Here is a 26104-nt window from a genome sequence, read left to right as displayed (position 1 = left end):
CTAGCAACACAAGAAATGGGATATATGCATGATAGGTGTAAGGATGAATGAGCAAATTATTGAAATTTTAATATATGAATTATATTAATTATATAAAATTCCTAGAATTTTAGGAGTGAGGATTTATTGTCCGCATATCTAAAACAATTGATGCAAAGGACCCCTATACATATTTATTATTACTCTATTATACAACTTATGAAACCATTTTCTATATTGGTCTTGTATTGTTGAAACTTCAGCTATGTAAAGACTCCAATCAAAAGAATCAGTTTGATTTCCAAAGAAATCAATCAACTTTCAGGCTTATTTTATTTAGAACATATCAATAAGAAGTATCAACCAATGAGATCACAAAAGCCTTTTGTGGTATTCACTGATCACAAGAAAGCATTTGACATAGTAAAGAGGAATACACTTTGGTTAGCCATGACAAAATGGGAATGGACAAAGAGCTGATTGCAGTGACTGAGACACTTTAATCTCCTTCATGATAAAATCTTATTCCTAGGGCCACTGATTAGAAAGGTTTCAAATCATTAAATAAGTTAGGCAGGGGTACATGACAAACCCTTGGCTTTTTTATAATGATGTTCTCAAGACCAAGGGAAAACTATATCCTGTACTAATCTATGCAGATGATTTTCTGGCCATGACAAGTAGTTATGACAGTTTGAAGCATCAAGTGGAAACTTGGAAAATTTTGTACAGCAAAATAAAACTTAAGATTGCTGTTAAGAAAGTTAAAATAATTGTGTATAAATGGACATATAAAGGCAGATCAATTTGTTAGCAATAGAAGAAAGTTGATTAATCTTAGAGATTACACACGGATCAAGGGACAGCGAAGATAAATAAATCTGTGTCTGCATTATATAAATGAACTATAAACTGGGGAGATTGACCTTTACCACTCCCATACAAGTTCTAAAAGCATTCATTACTTGCATATGTGTCAAACTTTGGGATATCAGAGATATGAAGGATTTGCTTGTTCTCCTTTACAGACTGTTGAGAAGGGTGTTAAGATTAACATAATTTCTTCCCAGTCAGTTATCAAAAATAGTTATGTTTAGCTCATGTGATTGCAGCAATCAACTCACAGATAATGGCCACATGGATTAAGATGATCAGGAAAGAATATTAAAAGGACTGTTTACACCTTCAAGCTAATACAAATAGTTGACAGGAAGAAGGTATTAGTCCATTTTGGAAATGTATCAAAAAAGCACTTCAGCTATATGGTGACACTTATTTAAAGTAGTCCTTAGTCTATAAAATTATATTAAGTCAGAATTATATTGAATTAAGAAAATGATTATTTTATTTATTAATTTATTTATTTATTGCAGTTTGTTAACCGGGAAAGTCCATTGGGCCTAAATGAGCCCAGTTTCAATGGAGGCCCAGGGAGGAAAGCTCCAAATGGAAATACAATATTTACAATATTCAGAAGTAAATAAGACAAGTACAGCATTTTAAGATATTTACAGTAATAACTAATCAATGTTCAAGTAGTGCAATTCATGTGTAAGTAGTACATCACATATGGAGACAATAGAAATATATATCCAATGCCTGAGTTTGAATAGGAAAGGATAAAGAGAGGTGTAAGACTTTAGGAAGGGTTAGAGCAGGAGCATTCCCAGAGAGAGGAGAGATGAGAGTGGAGTAAGGTTTTAAATTAAGGGAGATTCTGGGTAGTTCTAATGTGAAGGGGAAGTGAGTTCCATAATCCAGCCAAGGATAGAAGGAGTTTCCCTGGGGAATGTAGATGTTTGTAAAGTTCAAGGAGATTTTAATTAGTGGATCTTATTGTTCTGTGTGGATGGTGGATTTTTAAGGTGGGGGAGAGACGAGGACAGTTAGAGAGTTTAAAGATGAGCTTATGTGCTGTTGTTAGTTGAATGAGGTAGGTAGTTTGGGAGTTCTAACCAGTTTAGGACATGGAAGGAGTTGCAGTGATGAGTGGGGGATTTGGATCCTGTGGCAAACTTGGAAATTGTATTATTGCATGAAGACAATTTTAATTTCAGGGTTGATTGGAGATTAGAAAGTAGTGGGGCTCCATAAAGAAGAGAGGAGATGAGGCAGGTGGTACTTAGGGGTTGTTTACATGAAAGAGAAAGGTAGTGTCTGTGACGATAAAGCATTCCAAACTTTTGATGTTTTTTTTAATATTAGTTTGTAGGTGGATGTTGAATTTTAGCTGGTCATAAATAAGGACGCCCAGAAGTTTTGCATAGGGAAGTATTTCAAGAGGTCTTGTTTTGACTGAGTATAGAGGATGATGCTTTGTCCATAACAGTGTGTCTAGAAGGGGTGAAAATCATTATTTTGGATTTGGATGCATCAAGGGCTAGGTGGTTGTCTAGCATCCAGGATTCAGTGCAAGAGAAGGCTTCTTGAGTTAGGTTCATTAGTTTGGGGAGAGTTTTGGCAGAGCAGATGATATTTTGGTAGAAGTCATTAATAAAAATATTGAATAGTAAGGGACCCAATATAGTGCCTTGAGGAACACCTGTTGGACTGTGCAGAAAAGAAGAAGTACAGTTGTTCCACTTGACAGCTTGTTCCCTAGCTGATAGGTAGCTGGTGAACCAGTTGACGGAAGAAGAGGAAAGGTTGAGATGAGAGAATATGGAAAGGAGGAGCTTATTGGAGACAGTATCGAAAGCCTTAGATAAGTTGAGGAGGAGGGTAGAAACTATATTGCCAGAAAACTGGGCAGAGTTGATGATATCGAGGAAGGAGAGGAGGGCAGTGGTGGTGCTATGTCCTGGTCCAAACCCATGTTGTGTTGGAGTCAATAGTTGGTTGTCGAGCAGGTAGGGTAAAAGGTGCAGGTGGCTACATTTTTCAAGACTCTTAGAGATAGGGGACAGGATAGCTATTGGGCAAATGTTGGAGACTGTAAAGTTGCTACTTCCTTTGTGGAGGGCCATGATGAAGGATTTTTTCCAGAGGAGTAGTACATAGAACTCTTGAATGGAACGATTTATTAGGATGGAGATGAGTAGAGCTATGCCATTGGCAAATAATTTGAGAAAGTTGGATGGAATATTATCTGGGGCATTAGAACAAGGTTTTAGTTTTAGTAGGAATTTTTTTATAGTATGGGTAGGAATAGATTTAAGAATGAAAGGAGAGGAATGAGAGTTATTGGAGGCTGAAGCTGTAGTTTTGGATGTGTTGGAGGAGATATTATTTGAGAAAGATGAGGTAAGTTTGGCTATAGTATCAATGAAAAAGGAGTTGAATTGAGAAGCTAGGACAAGGTCAGGACAGTCTGGGTCAGGGCAGTGGTTCTCTTTCTTGCCTGGACAGAGAATTGATGAGATGTTACTCCAGAATTTTTGGGGGTTGGTTTTATGGCTGTTTTGAAGTTTAAGATAGTAGGATTTATGGTCGATAGCTATTTGTTTTTTACTTGATTTCATAGTTGCTTGTATTTGGTATGATAGTTGGGAGTTTTGAATTTATAGGTTCATAAGCTGGTACTAGGCTATTGGCCCTAGGGCCTATACAAGCCTAGCCATAACAATTCCCTGGCTATTTCTTCCCACAATATTTACTTCCCTGGACCCCTGTCTAGCAGGGTGACTGATGTAATCGCCGGGGTGAATATTCTATCTCCCATCCAGTCATCAAGGTTCCTTTTGAAGACGGCCAAAGAGGTGGTCTGCTTGACATGTATGAGCAGTCTATTCCAGAGTCTGGGGAGTCTCTGGGTCAGGAACCTATCCCTCCAGCACGTTTTGCTCATTGTGATGACAAGGTTTAGATTCCTAGAGCATGTGGCTCTGAGGGATTGGGATTTCTTTAAGTGTAGCATGTCCAACAGCTCTGGGTTTGACATGGCCTTGTATGTTAAGCAGAAATCACCTGTAAATAAATGATATGTGACAGAGTATAGCTGGAGTTTTTTTTAGATGGTCAGCATAGGGCATCTGCTTTAGGCCTGTGATTCTTTTAGTGAGGTATTTCTGTGGCCTTTCCAGTTATTGCAGATGTTTTGAGAGGTACATACCAAACAGGGCATTGTATTCTATTATGGGTCTAATGAGGGATGAGTACAGTGGGACAATGACCTCCTTTTTTTCTGGATGTAAAGCCCTTAGTAATGAGGTGTGCCACATAGAAGGATTTCTTGACTGTTGTGGTGATGCGGTTATTGAAGGTGAGACCACTGTCCACCTGTGTCTCTAAGTCTCTTATCACACTTTCAGTGTTTAGTGTACTGCCACCTACGTGGTAATTCATGGGTACATGTTTTTTCCCAAAGGGGATTGTGACACCCACGCCATGACCCAGCAATCAAGAAGCTTCAGTCCTCACCCCTAAAACCCGTGAGAGCTGTCTCATATAGGAGGAAAGGATAACAAATGCACACAGTAAAGTGCAATTTCCCTTAAGAGCACACAGAGATCACAGTCAGTCCAGGGCTGGTCACTCCCTTGCTCTCCAGGTCCCCAATAAGACTCCCCACTGGCACAGCTATAGGGTTCAAATCTCAGTCTATTGGGCAAGCTAAAACCTCCAGCACCCTCTCTGTCCAACCAGTGCTTTGTGTCCCTGCCCAAGTAGCTGACACACACACACACACACACACACACACACACACACACACACACACACACACACACACACACACACACACACACAGGATATTGGCAATATGTGTATGAATAACAGTGTTTGCACCTAAACTGAACTGTGTCTTGATCATGTGATTTTGGATGAGTGTATTTAAAGATGTAGTTTTGAAGTGGTGAATTACATCTGATGAAGTAATGAGTCTACGAAAGCACTTATGTCCTGTTTTTATGTGAATTAAAGGCGGATTCATTTTTAAGTCCTGTTGTCATTACTGGGTCCACTTGTTTTGTACTTGTTTTATAGTATTTCTAAGTTTTGTCTCAGAGATGCATAAGGATTTTTGTTTCTTTAGTTAGCCAGGGGACTGTTTTGGATTTGAGTCTTTTAGTTCTGTGGGGAGTAAAGTAGTTACGTAGATCAGAGAAAATTGTATTAAAGTGTGAGACTGCGGCGTCCAGAGTAAGGGACTTTAGAGGGTTCCAGTTTATCTGTTTTAAGGCATTGAAGAAGGTTTGAGGGTTGAAATTGTTTAAGGAGTGAGTTGTGATATATTTGTGCTGTAGGAGGAGGGAAGAAGGGGAACTGTATGTGAAGGTAGTGAGATGGTCACTAAGAGAGTTAGGGAGAGTGCCACTATTGGAAATTCTGTTTGGATGGAAGACTAGTATCCAGTTGAGGATGCTATCTGTGGTATTATCCTTTTTTCATCCAGTAGGAGTTTTGATTAGCTGTATGAATTGATATAGGCTAATGCTTTAAGTGGGGGTTGATGAGTGAATGGAAGACCAGTTAATATTGACATCATCTAGGATTATTGTTTCATTATTTATGTTGGTGGTGAACCAGGAGAGAATATCTTCCAGAACAGGGATATTGTTGCCTGGTGGTATGTATAGGGTAGCAATGCACAAACATTAATTGTTGTTAACTTTTAGAAGGGACAAGGTTAGCTCAGCAGTGGCAAATTGGGGTATGAGTTTTGTATAGGATATCACTGTTAAGGAGGAGGAGGAGAAAAGTAGGGCTACTCCACCACCTTTCTTTTGGGATATGTCATTTCTTATGAGTTTGTAGCTGGGAGGTATTATTTCAGTGTCTTTTATATGTGGCTTTAGCCAGTTTTCTGTGATTTGTTGTGGAAGATTCAAGCATGAAAATCAGGTATTTTATTACAAAGGCTTCAGGCATTAATTGTGGCAAAGACTAAAAATTTATGGAGAGCGGGTGAAAAATGTAAGTTTGGTTTAGAGAAAAGGCTATGTAATGGTCCTGGGTTAGGGTGTATATTGCCAGAGAGGAGGAGGAGGGAGATTAGTTTAGAATAAAGTAAAGATAGGTATCTATGTTCTAAGGAGTTATGGGTTAGGGTTTTAGAACCTATGGAGTCTCACTTGATGGGCATGAGAAGTTGTTTACAGGGAGTAAGGAAGAGTTTCCTTTTAAAGAGGAGAGATGTCAATCTTGTGATCTTGTGAACATCATAATTTTTACAAATAATGATGTTCACAAGATCTACATAAGTACTTTCTTGACCTTTGACATACAGCATATCACCAGGGAATCTAAGTGCGATAGAGCTGTAATATACATTCAAAATTCAGTATAGTAATCTATGGCTGTGTTATTTCAAGTGGTGGGAAATGTATCTGCTGCATGCAGAGAGTGAAATATTTGCCACACATTTTGTTAAAATGACTGTACCCTCTACATCATAGGAAAGTACTAGGCAATCAGTCTGCAGATCATTTCAAGCCTAGCCAAAAAACCTATTCAAAACTTCCCTCTAAGGGGGGCAAGATGATGTAGACTGTGGAGAATTTGACACTGCCCATCCAAATATCTAAGTTTACCTTGAAACTGACAAAGGTGCTAAGCTGTTTGACATGAAGAGGAAGTTTGTTCCAGTTGTGAGGGCTATATTGGGATATGAATCTGTCATACTAATGTGTGTTATTTATCTGTTGATGAAAGTTTACTTCCTTACAGTATTTGAGGTGTCATTAGTTCTTTTAAGGAATATGAAATCAAATAGGTTCAGATCTTTCATGGTTCGAAAGGCTAGACACAGATCTCCATTCAGGAGTCTGTAAGAGACTGAGTACAGAGAAAGAGCTATATATGGAAAGATAATATTTAAATTATTCACTGAGCTTTTTCATACAGATGATACATTTTTGTTATTGTCTGGCAGAACATCCATGACTGTACTTTTCTTTTCTCTCCAAGGGGTGCAGAATGTGGCCAGAATTGCTTTCACCCTCAACATAATATGGGAGCTTAAGAAAAACTTGCAGAAATGTTCAAAGTGACTGACAGTAGTTGACTTATAAAGTCCGCAGTAGACTTTTAAGATATGCAGAAATATGACTGAATTGAAACTTATAACCAATTTGTTAATGTGTATGAGAAATGGATTTGATAAATGTGTTCAAGAAATTTAGCTTCTCACATGGATATTTAGGTACTAGTGTAAAACAAGTTAGAGAAAAACTGTAGGAGTGTAAAGTGTTTTACAGCTCAGAAAGCTGTAACATGTTTAGTGCTGACACAGACAGTGGCCAGAAGCTGTGTACCACTGATGAATTAACAACTTTAAGAGCTGTTAAGCACTTCACTCTGCCCTTTTTGTGTATGTGTGGCAGTGTGAAGTCTTTCACATCTTTTAAAGCTGTTGCCATTTCCTGCCATTGCTCTGTGGTGGATGGATTAGTATGAGACAAGATCATAATATCCGTGTAAGGTATGTAAGAAAACTTGTTATGCACCATTTTGATGTCAGAAAGAGGTCTAACAAGGTTTTGTTGCATGGAATGTTACTAACATGCTGCAAGTCAGATAAAAAAGCAACTTTGTTAAGCACCTTTCCAATGTAAGAAAGATTATTAACAACTGTTAAGAACCACTCAACACAGTTATGCTCTAGTCTGAGACTGAGACTAGAGCATAACAGTGGCTGCCATAGAACAGCATCTGAAGAATGTTCATAGCTATAAGCAAGCAATAATGCCCAACAGGTGTGTGTTATTGTGGAAACAATGCCAGCCCAGGGGTGTTCTGAGGCCCGATGCTGCAGGCGGAGGGCCTCTATGCCTCTGGGAGGGCATTATGTCCACAATAACACACACCCTAGAGGCAATTATTGCACTTAGAGAATGGGCTGTCTATAAAATTGTTGTATTTTACTTACTTACTTATTTTTTATTACTGTATTTTTATATATTTTTGATGTAAAATAGTTCCTGTGCTTAATGTTTCAAAGATGCTGTAGGATAAGTAAATGGCATTGGAGGAAGCATTTTACATCCAAAATATAACATTTTAAAAATATCCAGATATTTTACTTCATTTTTTGGTCCTTTACTCCTAAAATGTGTAGTTTGCTGCCAATCATTGAGATTGAAGTCACTAAATAATGACATAGATTTGACTTTCGGACTTTTATTTCTTTCAGAAAATTCATGCAATTCACAAATCCTGTTATTTAAGCAACTTTGTAATTATATAAGATCAGTAATTAATAATCAATAATAATAATTAATATGTTTCTATTTATGAGTCTTTGTACTTTATTTAGACTTTATCCACATTTCTTGAGCTAAGTGATTGAGAGGTATGCAAATCTCTTTACTGCTACTAATTGTGGTCAGTCGATCTCACTTTTTCTCTCTTGCACACACTTTGCTTTTCAGAAAATGTATGCTAACACAAATCCTATTATTAAAACACATTTATAATTTTATAAGAGCAATAATTAAAATCTATTCCTATTTTTGGGTCTTTGTTCCCCCTTTATTTTAGGCTTTATCCAGATTTCTTCAGCTGAAAGGTCGAGAGATATGCAAACCTCTTCACTGCTGGTGCCAGTGGTCGATATCACTCCCTCACTGTCTCTCACACACACACACACACACACACACACACACACACACACACACACACACACACGTGTACACATCTGCTTCAAAAATCCTAATATTCAAGTAATTTTGTAATAGCAATATTTCAAATATGTTCCTATTTTGAGCCTTTGTCCCCCCTTTTTTAGGCTTATCCAGATATCTTGAGCTAAGAGGTCAAGAGGCATGCAAACCCCTTAATTGCTACTGCTGCTGCCAGGGGGTTCTCAGTCACTGTCACTCTTCACACTCTCTCTTACACACAAAATCACACACAAAATCACAAAATCACACACACACACACACACACACACACACACACACACACACACACACACACACACACATATACACACACACACACTCTCTCTCTTTTGCTTTTTTTTTAAATTCACTCACACAAGCAGACAGAAACTTAAACACACACACACACACACACACACACACACACACACACACACACACACACACACTTTTTACTATTTCATTTATTTTTGTACACTCGCTAAACTGCAAAGATGGTGCTTAGCGAGTATAAAATAATAGCTCGATTGATCTGTCTCTCACTGTCATACACACATACACTCTCACATACAGACATAAACACATACACACACATTTTTTATTTTAGTTTTTGTTTTTATTTTACACTCACTAAACAACAAAAGTGGTGCTTAGCGAGAGTATAATAATGGTGGCTGTTAGTTTTTTTCAGTTTGATATGCTGCCATGAAGAGGAGGACTCGTTTTTCAGCAGGCATTACCTGTAGATAAATACCCTGCTGGAGAAATTCTCTTCCCCAGTCAAGGTGCAATCTACAGGTCACCCATTCTCTAAAAGCTGTTATACACTTCACTGTCTCTTACACGCACAAACGCAGACACTCTGAAGTGTCTAATAGCTTTTAAAGCAATTTGCTCATGAGACAGATGCTTGACTTCTACCAGTTCTCTATATGGCTGCATTAAGTATTTTATGGTTTTCAAAGTGTTTTTTTATACATTATACTTTTACAATATGTAGTAGAGTATGCATTATAAAGAATTATGATCACATGTCCCTCTTCACTCTTGAGGTGGATTTGTTGACAACCATCTCTTGATCATATATTAAGTTTGTTATCGTCAGAAATTAGGCCATAATATTCTTTTTCCAGATTTTTGTTCATAATATGCATGCTGCAAGTTGTGTTTGTTTATATGTGTTGCAAGAAGCTCATTATGTATGTATTTATGTAAGACATTGGTAATTTACTGTTGTTTGATTGAAGCAGCATATTGCTGGATCAATCATTTAAAAATCTGAAATTCAGTTCCTTAAATTTTGCATTAATCTAAATGATTCACAGCTTCTCATTGACAATCATTACAGAGAGTTTTGAACTTAGAATTTAGAATCCAGTTTGAAATGGTTCAGGCCTACATTTGACAGTAGGACTTTTTCTGCTTGTTCAGTCCACAACATGGCAGCGTACTGCTTCTGATAAATTGAATGACATTGTTTGGCAAATGCACAAAGCCTGCCTTTTAAAGTGCCAATTCCATCACAAGCAAGTTTGCATATTGACTGAAGGAAGCTTGCACAGTCGTGCAGCGGTTGCATTGTCACCTCACAGCAAGAAGCTCTCCAGTGCAATTTCCAGCTGGGGTGCCTTCTGTGTGGAGCTGTATGTCCTCCTTCAATTTGTGTGGGTTTTCTCCCATGTCACAAAGACATACATGTGGAGTGTTTCTACCTGGGCCGCTGCTGAAAATTGGCTTTGTTCCAAGTTGGACTTTCCCAGTGAACAGATGTTAAAATAAAAAAAAAAAATGTTTTCATTCCTAATAGAGAATTTTTCAGTTTTATTTCCTAGTATAAAATTTACAATTATAATGTCATAGGTGCAACTTTTCATCTTCTCCCTAACTCCTGTCAGTCATTAAAGCCGCATACTCAGTTAGATTAAGGCTGCTGCACTGCACAGACAGCCATTCTTCAATATTGTATCACTTCTGCTTCCAGTTAAAATCAGACAGCAATGTTATGAATACAACACTCTGACTCCTTCAGACACTATACTGTCAAAAATGTATAACAATGTCAGTGTAGTCAAAAGAGGAATCATCTCACAAAACCTGCACCTTCATTTCAAAGTTCTGAAAAAAAATCAAGTGCCAAATAAGATTTAAAATCAACAATCTCATCAATAGCACAGGAAAAGCTGTATAAAATCCATTCATGGATGATATCAGAAGAAGAAAGATAAAACTTATAATGATAATTACATGGATGGCTTAAAACATGGTGATACCATCAAAAAGCATTTTTATAGAGGAATAGCAAAAAGGTCATCTCTACAAGTGTTAATCTCTAATATATTGATAACAACACTTTCTACATTAAATATACTGAAAAAAAGTAATTTTACATCATGCAGTGTATTGTATTTAATTATAGTAAAGCAATTGTTATTGCACAGAAAAAGCATAAATTAAGTGAATGTGAAAGGGGATGCTAATCCAGCATATAGGAATTGCCTAGCTGTCCACAGAATCACTTCATCGATGTACTCAACAATATAGGGCAATAGCAAAACTCATTAACATCTTAATGATTAAAAAAAGCTAAAAAAATAATTCAGATTAGTAAGACAAACTGTCCTTGTTTGTACAGTAGACTGTAAAATGTAAGCAATATCACTCAAGAAATCATACCATATATTAGGATGCAATCAAAGATTCCACATCAAGACATAGAAAAACTGCAGAAGTGAAAATATAATTCAAGGTGATAACTGGGTTGCAGCAGTGCTTGTCTTGATTAGTGTCGTTGTTTAAAAGTTGTTATACCCCTACTGGGATTGCAATGTGAACATATAAACTAGTTTCTGGTTCAGGAGGCTGAAGACAGCACTGCATGCAGGCATAGCCGTACTTGCAGATGCTTTGCCTGCATGCAGGCATAGCCGTATTTGCAGATGCTTTGCTATATCCAACCCTTTTCCAAAATATGAACTGATGCTTGTGTTTTGCTTTCTCTTTTTTGTAATTTCTTTCCCATGTATAAAATAGATTTGTAGTCGTATACTACTCATACTGGGTAAAAAAAAAAACAAATTCTTCTTGTTCAAATTTAAATGTTTTATTGTAAAAGGGAGAGAATGTGAACCTCATTTAGCCAAAATCACATCAGAAATTACAGTGACAGAATACATAATTTTGAAATTATATGCATGTACAGCCATTTATAGCATAGCCAAACAGTGTCACATATTAGGTCTATATTAGAACATCGAAGTTTCAAAACTTCAAATGTTCTAATATCGACCCCCTATTCAGCGAAAGGTGACAATATCGAAGCAACAGAAAACCACATTTTTTCCTAGGGAAAGAATTTGGTTGTTTGTTTCTGTTGCTTCAGTATTTTCAGCGCTGTGGTAGAAAGTTACGGATCGGGTTCAGGTAAGTGTGCAATTGAGTGCGGGTTAGGTTAGTTAGGGTTCATGTGCGGGTTAGGTATGTGTGCAATTGTGTGGACGTGAGGGTTAGGGCGGGTTAGGTGAGTTAGGGTTAGGGCATGGGTCAGGTAAGTGTGTGTGATTGTGTGGACGTGAGGGTTAGAGCAGGATAGGTGAGTTAGGGTTAGGGCGCGGGTGAAGTGAGTGTGTGATAGTGATGGCCCTTAGGGTTAGGGTTTGGGTTAAGGTAAGTGGATAGTTAGTGGTGTGTGTATAGTTTAGTGTAGGGTTAGCTGTAAGAGTTTAGGTGTATGTGTGTGGATTGCTGTTTGTTTGGTGTGCTTGTGTTGTGTATGTGTTTTGGAACAGCAATTTATTTCCCTAGGAAAAAATTTGCTGTTCTATATGTTCGATGTTTTTACCTTTCGCTGAATAGGGGTCGATATTAGAACAGTCAAAGTTTTGAAACTTTGATGTTCTAATATAGACCCAAATATTAATACCCATTCATCACCAGTCCTGAAAATTTGGTCAGAATCTGCACCATTATTGACTAATTTATGCCATTGCATTCATATGATTACTCAGTGTGTACCACTGATGACCATTGTGAGACTCTTGTGCAGTAATCCCCCAAGACATTTTCAGAAACATAATATTTCTACAACCACTGATGCCTCTTGCGAACTGTAGATCAGGCCACTCATGCGTAATACTTTCACGTATCATAAACTGGATAACCAATCATGAATCATGGGAATGGAGAAAGTAGCTCATAGAGGTATTCCACAATGACTTTACACTAGCTGTCAACCTGAAGAATGAACAAGAGTTTTCACTTCCTCCAGAAGGGGTTAACATTGCAGATAGCAAATGTATACTTCAAGTTGTTTAAAGTACTGGTGAGATATCACAAGCACTGGCCTGACCTACTAGAAAATACTCATACCAACCTGTCAGCGGTATAATAAGTCATGCGTTTTGTCTGTTAAGCTATAATCCATGAGTGGGTATCATTAAAATGAAATATTGATCCAGTCCCACATGATTCTTCATTCCTACATTTTATTTGGTCCTAGAAAATGGAAAAGTAATTGATTACATAGAATTCTCAGAGCTGTCCCAGCACATGAAACTGAACATCTCTTCTCCTCTCTTGATCTAATTACATGCATTCAGAGATACAACACACTCTGCTCTCAGGTAATTGCTTTAATGAGCAGCTTGATGAAACATTGCTGGTGAAAACAACATATAAGAGATTGTAAAATATTGTAAATGTTTTAAACCAAGTGTCAGCTAAACATTTATTACATGAAGTACTAACTTAATTCTGAAAATCTGAATATTACTAAGCATTTATTGGAAATCATTTTTTCCTATCTCCAAATTGTGCCTTTCCGATAAGCTTCTCTCGTGTATTCAGATCAGGTCGCAGGAGAATAATGTAACATTTTGGGAAAAAGATGCAAAAAACCATACCAGCACCTGATGACAAGATGGCAAATACTTCCACTGCCACCATATACTTCCCACTTGTGCTTAGATAGGCTGGTATGAAGGATAGCCAAACACTCACAAATACTAACATGCTGAATGTGATAAATTTGGCTTCATTGAAAGTATCTGGCAATTTCCTTGCTAAGAAAGCTACTATAAAAGTTATAATTGCCAAGGCACCTAGGTAGCCCAGCATGCAACTGAATGCCACAACTGAACCCTGATTACACTGAATAATTAGTTTTTCATTGCGGAATTCAGTATTGCGCTCTGGATATGGAGGAGAACTAGCCAGCCAAGTTGTACATATACTAAATTGAACAACTGAACCACAGAGAAGTATAACATTTGGAGTCCTGGATCCTAACCACATCTTTAGCTTGCTGTTTGGGTTTGTGGCACCAAAAGCAACAACTACAGTGACAGTTTTTGCCAAAATACAGGAGGTGCAGAAGGAGAAAGTTGTACCAAATGTGGCTTGACGCAGCATACAATTTACTGTCATAGGATGGCCAATGAACGTTAAGGAAGAAAGGAAGCAGAGCATTAGGGAAACAAGGAGTAAGTAGCTGAGATTCCTGTTGTTGGCTCGGACAATGGGTGTTTCGCGACTGGCAACAAACACACAAAGGATTGATATGCTGAGGACAGAGAAGAAAATGGTAATGACTGTTAGGGTTACACCCAAAGGTTCTTCATACGACAGGAACTCTATCATCTTAGGAATGCACTTGTCTTGGTTGTCATTAGACCACAGTTCTTCTGGGCATGTCTTACAGATAGTAGAGTCTGAAAATGAAAAGAAAATGTACTTCATGACTGTTTAGTTACTGATTAGTTACTACAGAGTATTCATAAACATTCCTGGCCCATCAACATCTTTTGAAAGCTCAGTTTAGATTCTGATAGTATGATCAATTTAAAATGTTAGTGTTTATACCTAATATGCTGCCAAGCATTTTTACTGAAATTTCCTATAGATATTGCAGACTTCATAACGCGAATATTAGTGGGATAACTACCCTCAGATCATTGTTTAACATTAAGTAACTGAGCATACAGTATTTTTACACAAAAGAAACTAGTTCACAATAAGATACTAAATATTATATGATTAAGTGAGCAAACACTAACAAAATGGAAGCATCAATTGATTTACACCACTCAGTGAAAAAAAAGTTAGTGACTGCATTCCTTTAAAGCATTACGAGTGTGACAGATAAAAGGAAATGATAAATCAGCAAACATCTGCAATTGTTAATTAGTAAGTAAAAGTACTATACTTGCAAAATATGCGAGAGCATTACTGCTCTGTTCCTAGATCACTAAAATTTCCTGTTTTAAAATGTATGTGCAAGTGTGCATATGCACGCGCATGTGTGTGTGAGACCATTTTGTATGTATTACTCCATAATATTTGTGCATTTCTGTATTGTAATAACACTCAGTTTGATACTCTACAAACTTACATTTTGGATAACCTGTGCTGGTAGAAGCTAGTAGTGACTGGAATTTTGCAGCAATTAACTATTTTGTGTTTCGGTACTTAACCATTTGCTGCTTTAGGCTGCTTTTGTGTCAGTATAAGTATTAGAAATATTATAGAAATAGTATAAGAAAGCCAAACTTGCCTGATCCAATTTTCATTCATTGCACAAAAGCTCCCAAGTTGAGATGGCCCTATTCAGTTGGACATACTGCATACTTTCACATTCCTCAGTCTCCAGCTGTCAGATACTACCATTTTTGGTTGAGTTGCATGAATGCCAAATGGAAGGGTGAGCCACAAGATTATAGGTACCAAATGTGAGAAAAATAAATTGTGTAAAAACACTTAATTTCACAACTTATTGTTACAACAGGGGGCTCAACGTTCTTGACCCAATGTTACCACTGCTACTTAGCTATAAGAATTCTATACTTTGGATAATATGTTTAAGTACCACAAACTGACATTTAGCTTGCAGTTCTAGTATTATCTGTATCATAATCACATTTTGAGAATTTCACCCGGTACCCAAGTTGTACATGTTTAGAGAAGATATTTAGAGACTACTGGAGAGAAGACTGAAGATGTAAATGCAGCTTTCTTAGTGAAATGATAACTATTTTCCGCAACTGAATATGAATTTAAGATAAGCAAAATGGATACAATTTTGTTAAGTTAGATAAAGGAAAATAAAGAACTAAAACAATGTTAGATGACTGGAAAACCTGCCTCTATAGATGCAGTACATTAGTCTATGGCATGCCTGAGTGATTTAAGGTGGTGAAGGGGAACAGCACAGTCATGTAGAACATATTTTTAGTGAAGTGTTAAAACTACCTTTGCTTCTTCTCCTCTTTTTCATGATTTCTTCTGCAGCTCTGTATTTATTTGTACCTTTTCTGATCTCACCTCCATTGCTACCCTGCTGCTTGACTTGGAATTTTGCCTTTTCCGTGCTACCATTCCCTCTCTTCTCATTCTGGTTTACATTCTCTTTAGCATGATTAGCCATATATCCCTACATATATTTTCATCATATCTCTCCATTTTTTCTCTTCCTCAGTTGTTTGCCCATAAACCTGACTATTCCATCTCTCACCCATTCTCGTGCCTTGTTTACTCTCTTGATTTGCTTCTAGTTCCTAAATGACATTTGGTTCTCTCACTGAGCTCACCATAATGTACCCCTGCAAACCAAACCTTTAACCTGACATAAGCCCCCCACACAAACTTTTATTAGGACAATGATTAGTATTGTTTCCTTTCTGGTACATTTTCACACCACCAGGCTGAACTTCTCAAGGTCCAAGACATTTTTCATCTCACAATGCCTCTTTATCCTGGAGTTTAGCATCTCCAAGTCTTCTACTGGAAGAAACCGAACCTTGTTAGAGTGTGCTCAACAATATACTAAGATTGAAAGTAACTTTGCTACAAATATGCAACATAAGGTATAAGATAAAGCTTGCTTAAATGTAGAAATAGAGTTTAGTAATATGTGATCAGCATCCATACTAAATTACCATGGCTTGGAAAATAAAGAATCTGCTGAATGGACATTTTTCCCTTACAGACTTAAAAACAGGATGTATGCAAGAGCAAAAATGCAAAATCTGCTTTTAAAAAACAAAGATGTTTTTCTGCATATAAAAATAACACAATATGTTTCCTTAAACAACAGGACATGTTTCTGCATAATGGACACAATGTTTCCTTAAACAACAGGACATGTTTATGACACTGTTACAATCTGTTTCCTTTGCACAAGAACAGATGTTCTTATACAAAAGACAAAAAACAGGATGTTCACACTGTCAGAAAAGCTGGCTTCTTATAAATTCAGCAAAAATGTGACAAGACATTGTTAAACAATGAAGCTTAAAAATAATATTATTAAGTCAGCATTTGTGTCAGCATCTGCAACAATCAGTACTCTTTCTGCAGGATGAGCAATTCTCCAAAATAGAATACCAAGAGGAAATGTATATGTATGTGCATGATTAAAATTGTATATAAAGAGCTGTATGAATCCAGTTATGTTAGAGGTATTTGTAGAGACACATTTGTCTCGAGGTGAATGTTATATCTCTCACATCATCTGTACTATATGAGAAGTAAAGTAGAACAGTACTTTAAGCTGTAACAGAAGTATGTGTGGTTTATTATAAAAGTTATTGGTTATTGCTCTTAAAGACAGGTGCTGCAAAGTATATTCTCTCATCAGTGTATATTCTGCAAGTTTCTGTATGCAACAGACTGTGAATGCAAATATAACCAGACTTTGATTTTAGCAGAATCCAGCCAGCAAGACTGAGTGTCTTAAGAAGACTTCAAATCCATCAGAGTAAGCAGCTCAATATAATTTTTCAATGGCAAGCAAGCCTGCATTCGAACACAGAAGGAGTGGTAAGCCCTGCAGAGGGTCACTTCAGTTAAATTGCAGTAACTAACATTTGTACGTATGTTTAAATCCTAAACAGAAGTATTCCAGTTTATGCAGCTTGCAGTAGTAAAGTTTTTTAGACGTCTACATCCGGAGTGAGACTGAAGTTCCAGTCGCAGTGCCATAACTTCTCTAAGAAAAGGTGGATATCTACTAGCATAGCAGTCCGCTGCCTGTTGTGCTTTCCCAGCTACTCGAGTGACTTTGAAAAATTTCCAGCCATCTGCAACAACAGCCAGATCACCTGTTTTCTTGCTCAATGGTAAGACTTTTTTCTGCGTCACATTTTTTTTTTTTAGTATGGATGCTATCAGGCAGAATTCTAGCAAATGTAAGCCAAATTTTACTCTTAATGTAGCAGAACAACCAGATAAAATATGGAGTAAATTGCAATGTTGGTATGCACAACACATTAGTAAGTGTAAAACCTTGTTAGGACAATTTGACATACAGGCATTGTGTAAGTGGATTGTAACATTTGATTGGTATTTGCAACAAAAAATGAAGTATATCATAGTAAATGTTTATTGTGTGATTCAAGAGAAACTGCATTTTGTGTAATATGCCATAAAAAAGTCTTGCATGATATTGCTAAAAAAATAGACTGTGCAGACAGATCTGTTCATGATAAAGAATTAATTAAGGATACAGTTTTCATTATATCTAGATGTAAATCAGTTATGTCCTGTCAGTACATTAATCTCTGAATTACAACAGCAGTCAAATCTGTTATTGACAGAGGCCCCTGTAGATCTTGTAACCTCCTTTAAAAATTATGTACAAGCGTAGAATGATGCCACGGCTACACATACAGATGAGGACAGAAACAAAGCTTATGATACATTGACAGAAGAATTTAATAAGTTTTTAAAAGAGAAACAAAGTGAGTTTAAAATGTTCAGAAATTACATCCAAGATCTCTGTCAAAAGTGCATAGGAGCCCTGCAGTCCACAGAGGAATCCAATAACAGGTATCACACATCCCTTAAACACTTACAGGTAGAAATGACAGACCCTAGACAGCGTCTGAAGGAAGAGGAAGAAGAATTAGATGAATTAACAGAGACTAACCTCCAAAATACTATTTTGATATCCCAGCTTAAGGAAGAGTCAAAAAACACAAAACCAGTCCAAATTATAGAACAGGGACAGGGAACCACTACAGATTTATATACACAGTCTAGATTATTACAGTGTTTACCACAGCGGAATGATAAAAAAGGCATATTTTATAACATGCTTACAATTGAAGAATGGGTGGCATATACAGCAGGATCTGATATATGGACAGATGCATTACTTATATGTTTCTGGATTTTCATTACCAAATGTTTTAAAACTTTCATTCAATTAAAACAAGATGATTATCAGTTAAACACTAAAGTAGGACGTATGACAGTCATTTTAATGGCATTTACACAAGGGCAGACTCTCACAGCCAAATTATTAGATAATTTTAAAATTACTATCACAGATAAATTAATTGAACAGTAGGCTAATCTAATAGGGAGGATGAAGCCAGATACACTCTGGCTAGGCTTATAAATGCCCTAGGGCAGATAACCTAGTATCTACCTATGAACCTATGAACATATGAGCATTTTAGACTTGCATTTCAAATCATATATAAAAAAACAGATAGAGACATGGGAAAAAGAGACATACAAAAACAGTTAATACATTGCTTCTTAGAACAAGTCAAAGGGGTTTCAGGGGATATTAAATGTATCTACGAAGAAATTCTGATACCCTCACTGATTTGGTACAAAAACTAATGAGGGGACGGACTATGGCCGATGATGGGACATTATACTCACACCATATCTTTGCATTTGAAGATAATAGTTAGCCATTTGAAGTAACTGGTGAGGTAAAAAACAGGGGAAGGCAAAGGTGGTGTGACCAACCACCAGCAGAAAGAGCTGCATCAGCACCACCAGCTCCTGCCTCTATGTTTGTAGTACCAGGATCAAGCACAGGTAATGAGGAAAAGGCAACAACATGCTTCTTTTGTAAAAAAATAGGACCTGTTAAGCAAAATTGTCATCATTACAAAGCCTGGTGCAAAAAGAAGGAAGAACAGGGGGTGTTTCCAAAAAGAGAGCAAAGAAATTTACAAGAAAAATCAGAAAAGTAGGATTATGTACAAACACCTTACAATATTGCTGAAAAGAGTTATAAGAGCCATCGATATACAGAAAAAGGGGAAGTATGCCTGGTAGATTTTCAAACAGTGTCACCTGTAAATCCAAAACATTTGATAGAACAGGCAGAAGGAATAGCTAGGCAACAGTTAAAAAAGAGATTGAAAAACCTAAATATGTACATCATTCAGACACAGAGGAAGATGCCAAGCAAAAACATGAGGTGTGTCATATTGCATTTGATAATAAAGGAGAGGATGAGTGGATTTCCTTGCAATAGGGATGTGCGCCCCCTACTCTGGTATCTTTCTTGACTACCTTTAAAAAGGGTCGAGATGGATGACCACTGATTGATATTTGGGTAGAGGGGTCACTGTGGAAAAATGTCTTAATAGACACAGGAGCAGCAGTATCTGTCACAAATAGACAGTTACCAGCAAATCCTATAAAAAGGTTTGCATTTCAGCATTTAATGGCACAGGATGCTATGCAGTGAGTAGCCAAAATGTGGACATAAAGTTTAGTCAAGAGGGACAGATATGGAAGGGTGCATTTTTTAATGCATCCATCTTGCACAAATACCATTATTGGTATGGACATTCTAGGGCCTTTAGGCATAGTAATTGATTTACCTAATGAAATTCTGTGGATGGGAGACACACAACAAAGAGAGGAAGAGCAAAGTACAGGTTGCTATGCCATCTCTCTACCTGACAAACTTGAAAAGCCTACAGGCTATGTAAATACAGACAGTGAGGATGTATGGAAGCATTTGCAACAGCAATTCCCAAATCTGTGGTCCAAGGGTCCAAGTGATTGTGGGAAACTAGAAAGCCCAGTAGGGGTAGGAAGTGATCAGGACTATATACCACCTTTTCAAAAACAATATCCTATTCCTAGGGAAGCAGAAGAACATATGGAAAAATGTATTGCTTTACGGAAGGTTAATCAATATACTACTCCTAGAGCACATTTGATTCCAGGAGTCCCAGAGTTGGCTGCACATATTAAGCCACAAAGTAAGTGGTTTACAGTAATAGATTTAGCAAATGGCTTTTTTGCAGTACCACTCAGGAAAAAATATTGGCCAAGATTTGCCTTTACATTTAAAAACCAGCAATATGTCATGACAAGGTTGCCACAAGGGTTTCAAAACAGTCCAGTTATTTTTCATCAGACAGTAGGATCCATTCTACAACATTTGGAAAAGGATGATTCAGTAATACATTACACTGACGATATTTTAATTCAGTCAGAAATAGTAGAGGAGCATGTACGGCTTCTTAAGAGAGTTTTTCATACTCTACAGCAAGCAGGGTTTAAGGTTAAAAGTGAAACGATTCAGTTTATGACACAAAAAGTTAAGTTTGTAGGTACTATTATAAAACCAACAGGAAGGTCTCCTTGCCCTATATGTGTACAAGGCATTTTACAAATGGAAAAGCCACTGACTATAGCAGACTTACATAAATTCATGGGAATCATGAATTACAATAGGGAATTTATAGAGGATTATGCAGCCGTGGCTGCTCCCCTATACAAAATGTTACAGGAACAAAAGAACTCCACCTTTTTAGAGTGGAGATCTCATGAAGAGGAGGCATTTTCACAGATAAAAATAAAACTAGCACAAGCTACAGAATTAATAGCACCCACACCAAGGTTACCATTTGTGTTACAAGCAGCAGCAGGGAAAAAAATACTGTCTGTGGTACTACTACAGGAATGACCACATGGTAGCGACAACAGAATGGAAAAAACATTACGCCCAGTCACTTTCTTTAGCAGGAAGATGACTCCAGTGGAACTGGGCTACCATCCACATATACAGCAGTTATTAGCCACTTACTGGGTTATTAAACAAACTGAATATTTCTCCGTATTTTCCAGCATTATAGTACAAACACCACATCAAGCTGTAAAAGCTCTGATAGACAGTTTTGAAATGAATAAAATTACAGATGGTGTTAGTCAGGCAGTCTTTGTAAAATGGATGGCACTTTTTGGAATGAAAACTGTTACTATACAGACGGGACAAATACTATTTGTCAAACCACATGGGATATGAAGGAAAACAGCATAACTGTTTAGAAAACATAATGTCACCTGAGGTGCAATTTTTAGCATCTGATTTTGATCACTTTAAGCCATCCATCTTTGTGGATGGAGCATGATATTGGGACCAAGGCAGATACTGGACAGGATTTGCCATAGTTCCAGAGAATCCACAGCAGGGTTCTCCTGAACTAATCAAGTTACCAGGGCATATGCCAGCTCAAAGAGCTGAACTGGAGGCAGTACTGTATGTGCTAAAGTATTACAATCCTATTGACATTTTTTCAGATAGTGCTTACGTAGTAAATTCTTTAAGACTGCATATGGAAACCTGGGTAAGACGAGGATTTGTGGATAGTGTAGGTAAACCATTATGGCATGCTGAAGTATTAAAATACATATATAAAGTTATAACAATGTCAAAACAACAAGAACAGTATAGCATTTTAAAAGTAAAAGCTCATCAAAAGCCAACCAGTGAAACTTACAGGTTAAATGTGTTAGCTGATACTTTGGCACAACAAGCAGCACAAAATGGAAAAGAACTTCCAGAATATGAGTATGCCAGTGTAGAAGTTAGTGTCTTAAAAGAGTTAGATAAAGAGTCAATAGAAAAAGACCTTGTAAATATACAAAACCAACAGGGCTTAAAAGAAGAAACCAATCAATGCAGATTAGCAGGTATACCACCAAAGGAGTACTACGCATACACCACCTCCAAAGGGTTACAGTTGCCATATGTACCATTTCAGTTGGCACACCAGTTGGTCAAGTTAAATCACCAAATACTGGGCCATATAGGAACTGATAAGTTATGGGCAGTTGTAAAAGAAAAGTATTGGAACCCAAATTTAAAAAAGGTCTGCAAACTGATTATAGAAGAATGTTTAATCTGACAGCAGGTAAATGCTAAAAGCAAAATGCCTCAGTTACATTGAGTACAGCCAGCATATGGGCCATGGTATGCAGTTCAAATAGATTATGCAGGTCCATTACCAACAACAAAGGGAGGTTACAGGTATCTACTAGTAGTAGTGGACATCTTTTCAAAATGGGTAGAAGCAATTCCTACCAAAACCATGACAGCAAAGGCAACAGCAGAAGCCTTATGGAAAAATATTTTCTGTCATTGGGGATGGCCAAGGGTCATAGAGTCAGCCAATAGCCCACAGTTTGTTAGTGATCTCATTAAACAAATGTGTAAATTGTTAGGCATACAGCAAAGGTTTCATGTACCATACCATCCACAATCTAATGGCATTGTAAAACGTATGAATCAGACATTAAAAGAACATCTAAAAAAGGCATGCTTGGAAAAGGGCAATACATGGGTACATCATCTGCCGGGTATTTTAATGGGTATTTGAGCAACACCAAACAGCAAAACAGGTATTTCCCCATATGAAATAATGACAGGCCGCAAAATGCCCATACAATTACCATTTGACCTAGATTTACCTAATGGTAGGCCCATGCTAGAAATCAGCAAACATCAGGAATGGCTAAAACAACTTACTAGTATATGTGACTATAATGCAAGGGAGCAAGCGTTCCATCTATGGAAAAAGGTGTCAATATTACCAGCTGAAGAAAACCTTCCCTGTGGAACCAAAGTATTGGTAAAAACATTCCAAATGGAAGGACGATGGGCTAGCAATTGGCAAGACCCTTTTGAAGTAGTGGAACAAATTGGACCATTAGTGTACAAAATCAAAGGAAAAAAGAAAAACAATGTTGGTACTTAAAGATCAACTAAGAATGATCAAAAATAGTGAGCAATGTAAATCTGATTAAATGTATTCCCTTGTAGGTTTCCAACAGAGAAAACCATAATGAAATTGACATGGTTTAAAGGGCATCCTTTTGGAAATCCAGTTGCGGATGACCAAAGGCAAAATGATTCAACAATGGAATTTCTATTTAAAGGATGGTATTTTTAAATTGATAATAGCTATCATACTAACTATTATTGTATTGCTTACTATTAAATTATACTTACAACCTGTTAATCAAACTGTAAAGTTACATAAGAGAGAGAGTAAAGAAATGTGGAAAAATTAACAAGATTGGTCACCATCTTTTAACACTTTTAACACTTTTTTAGAAAGACAATGTTGGTATGCAAAAAGCATGAATGTTTGTAATTGTTGGGTATGTAGTTTAATACCAAAAATAACAGGGGTAATGCCTCTAATACCTATTCCACTAATGCCTCTAATACATATTCCACTAAATTCTCTTAGTAGTTGGAGGGTATTAATAAATTAAACAGGAGATCAAGTCATAAATGTACAATTATGTAAAGCAAGAGTACAGTTATCTGCTATAGAGCAAGGGATCACATGTTTTCAACAAAATGGAACTGTTCCAGTGGGTAATAGCAATTGTATTCAAACAATTGAAATGATACATTTTCACAACCACATACCAGTACGTGGAATATTTTCTCATGGTTTTCCTATTTTAATACCAATTAAGGGTCAGTTAATATTAAGTGACACAGCAGTATTTCATTTTTCACAAAATTATAAAAATGAGTGTAAAACAAATATTACATGTTGGTGAAGTAAAACAGATAAAAACTTTACAGCTGTACATGATAAAACTCCTACTATGGGGCAAGTAAATGACAGTCTGGTAAATAGCAGTGTTGCTCTAGCAGATGGGTCATATTACATCTTATAAATGGTTACCAAAGGGATGGGATGGCACCTGTTATATAGGATTAGTGGTACCAGCAATGCATCATGTAAAAGAGTTACCAAAAGGAAGCATTAGCAATGCAAAAAAGAAAAGGGATATATTACCTGTGATTGAAAATCCAGAAAATCCAGTAGACACCTTAGATACATCACGTATATATCATCAAAATCTTGATTATATTAAATTAAAAGATATGGATTTAGGAGATGATGTAATCTCTGGAGCAGGTATTTTCCCTTGGTATGGGGCTGCAAAAGCCATCTGGGAGCTGAGAAAACTATCTAAACTAGTTGAGGTATTGGCAAATGCCACTTTCAATGCAGTCTTTGATATTACTGTCGAAATGACAGCAATACAAACTATGGTTTTGCAAAATCGAATGGCATTAGATTACATATTAGCATCCCAAGGGGGTACATGTGCTTTAATAGGAGAACAATGTTGTACATTTATTCCAGACAAAACAGAATCTGTAAAAGTACATTTAGAAGTGATTGCACAAGTGTCTCAACATACTAGAAAAAAACTGGAATGATGATTGGAGTGAATGGTTTAGTAATCTATTTACAGGATGGACAGGAACAATCACTGTATTTTTAATTTCTTTTATTGTTATTGTAATGCTTGGTTGCATATTATTTACATGTATTAACGTCTGCTTAGCAAAAGCTAGTCAAGTTACTGTTGTTAATTGTCATAATGAAAAAGTATTATCAAATAATGCTGAATTTCTTTCCCTAGTTTAAAATAAAAAAGAGGGAATTGTTAGAGTGTGCTCAACAATATACTAAGGTTAAAAGTAACTTTGCTACAAATATGCAACATAAATAAGGTATAAGATAAAGCTTGCTTAAATGTAGAAATAGAGTTTAGTAATATGTGATCAGCATCCATACTAAATTACCATGGCTTGGAAAATAAGGAATCTGCTGAATGGACATTTTTCCCTTACAGACTTAAAAACAGAATGTATGCAAGAGCAAAAATGCAAAATCTGCTTTTAAAGAACAAAGACATGTTTTTCTACATATAAAAATAACACTATGTTTCCTTAAACAACAGGATATGTTTATGACACTGTTACAATCTGTTTCCTTGGCACAAGAACAGATGTTCTTATACAAAAGACAAAAAAACAGGATGTTCACACTGTCAGAAAAGCTGGCTTCTTATAAATTCAGCAAAAATGTGACAAGACATTGTTAAACAAGAAAGCTTAAAAATAATATTATTAAGTCAGCATTTGCATCAGCATCTACAACAATCAGTACTGTTTCTGCAGGATGAGCAATTCTCCAAAATAGAATACCAAGAGGAAATGTATATGTATGTGCATGACTAAAATTGTATATAAAGAGCTGTATGAATCCAGTTATGTTAGAGGTATTTGTAGAGACACATTTGTCTCGAGGTAAATGTTATATCTCTCACATCATCTGTACTATATGAGAAGTAAAGTGGAGCAGTACTTTAAGCTGTAACAGAAGTACATGTGGTTTATTATAAAAGTTATTGGTTACTGCTCTTAAAGACAGGTGCTGCAATGTATATTCTCTCATCAGTGTATATTCTGCAAGTTTCTGTATGCAACAGACTGTGAATGCAAATATAACCAGACTTTGATTTTAGCAGAATCCAGCCAGCAAGACTGAGTGTCTTAAGAAGACTTCAAATCCATCACAGTAAGCAGCTCAATATAATTTTTCAAACCTGATATTTATAACTGTCTTCGTATCCCATTCCATTACTCTGCATACCTCTCAACTGTCTATAATTTTGTAGAATGTCCAGATTTTGCTCTATTCCTAGTGCAGTTTGTGACTCTCGGGCATATC

General features: G+C 36.7%; 1 protein-coding gene across 1 annotated transcript in view; it reads right to left on the bottom strand.

The window, feature by feature from the left end:
* Positions 1-13304: 13304 nt before the first annotated feature.
* Positions 13305-26104, bottom strand: part of LOC122808221 (vomeronasal type-2 receptor 26-like) — a 174343-nt gene continuing 161543 nt past the window's right edge. The window contains exon 5 of the mRNA XM_044079183.1: positions 13305-14224. Coding sequence (XP_043935118.1) covers positions 13305-14224 — 920 coding nt within the window. The remainder of the gene's footprint in view (positions 14225-26104) is intronic.

Source organism: Protopterus annectens, chromosome 8.part0 (genome assembly GCF_019279795.1).
Source record: "Protopterus annectens isolate FY-2018-M chromosome 8.part0, PAN1.0, whole genome shotgun sequence".
NCBI classification, from domain to species: Eukaryota; Metazoa; Chordata; order Ceratodontiformes; family Protopteridae; genus Protopterus; species Protopterus annectens.
This window is presented reverse-complemented; position numbering and strand designations above follow the sequence as displayed.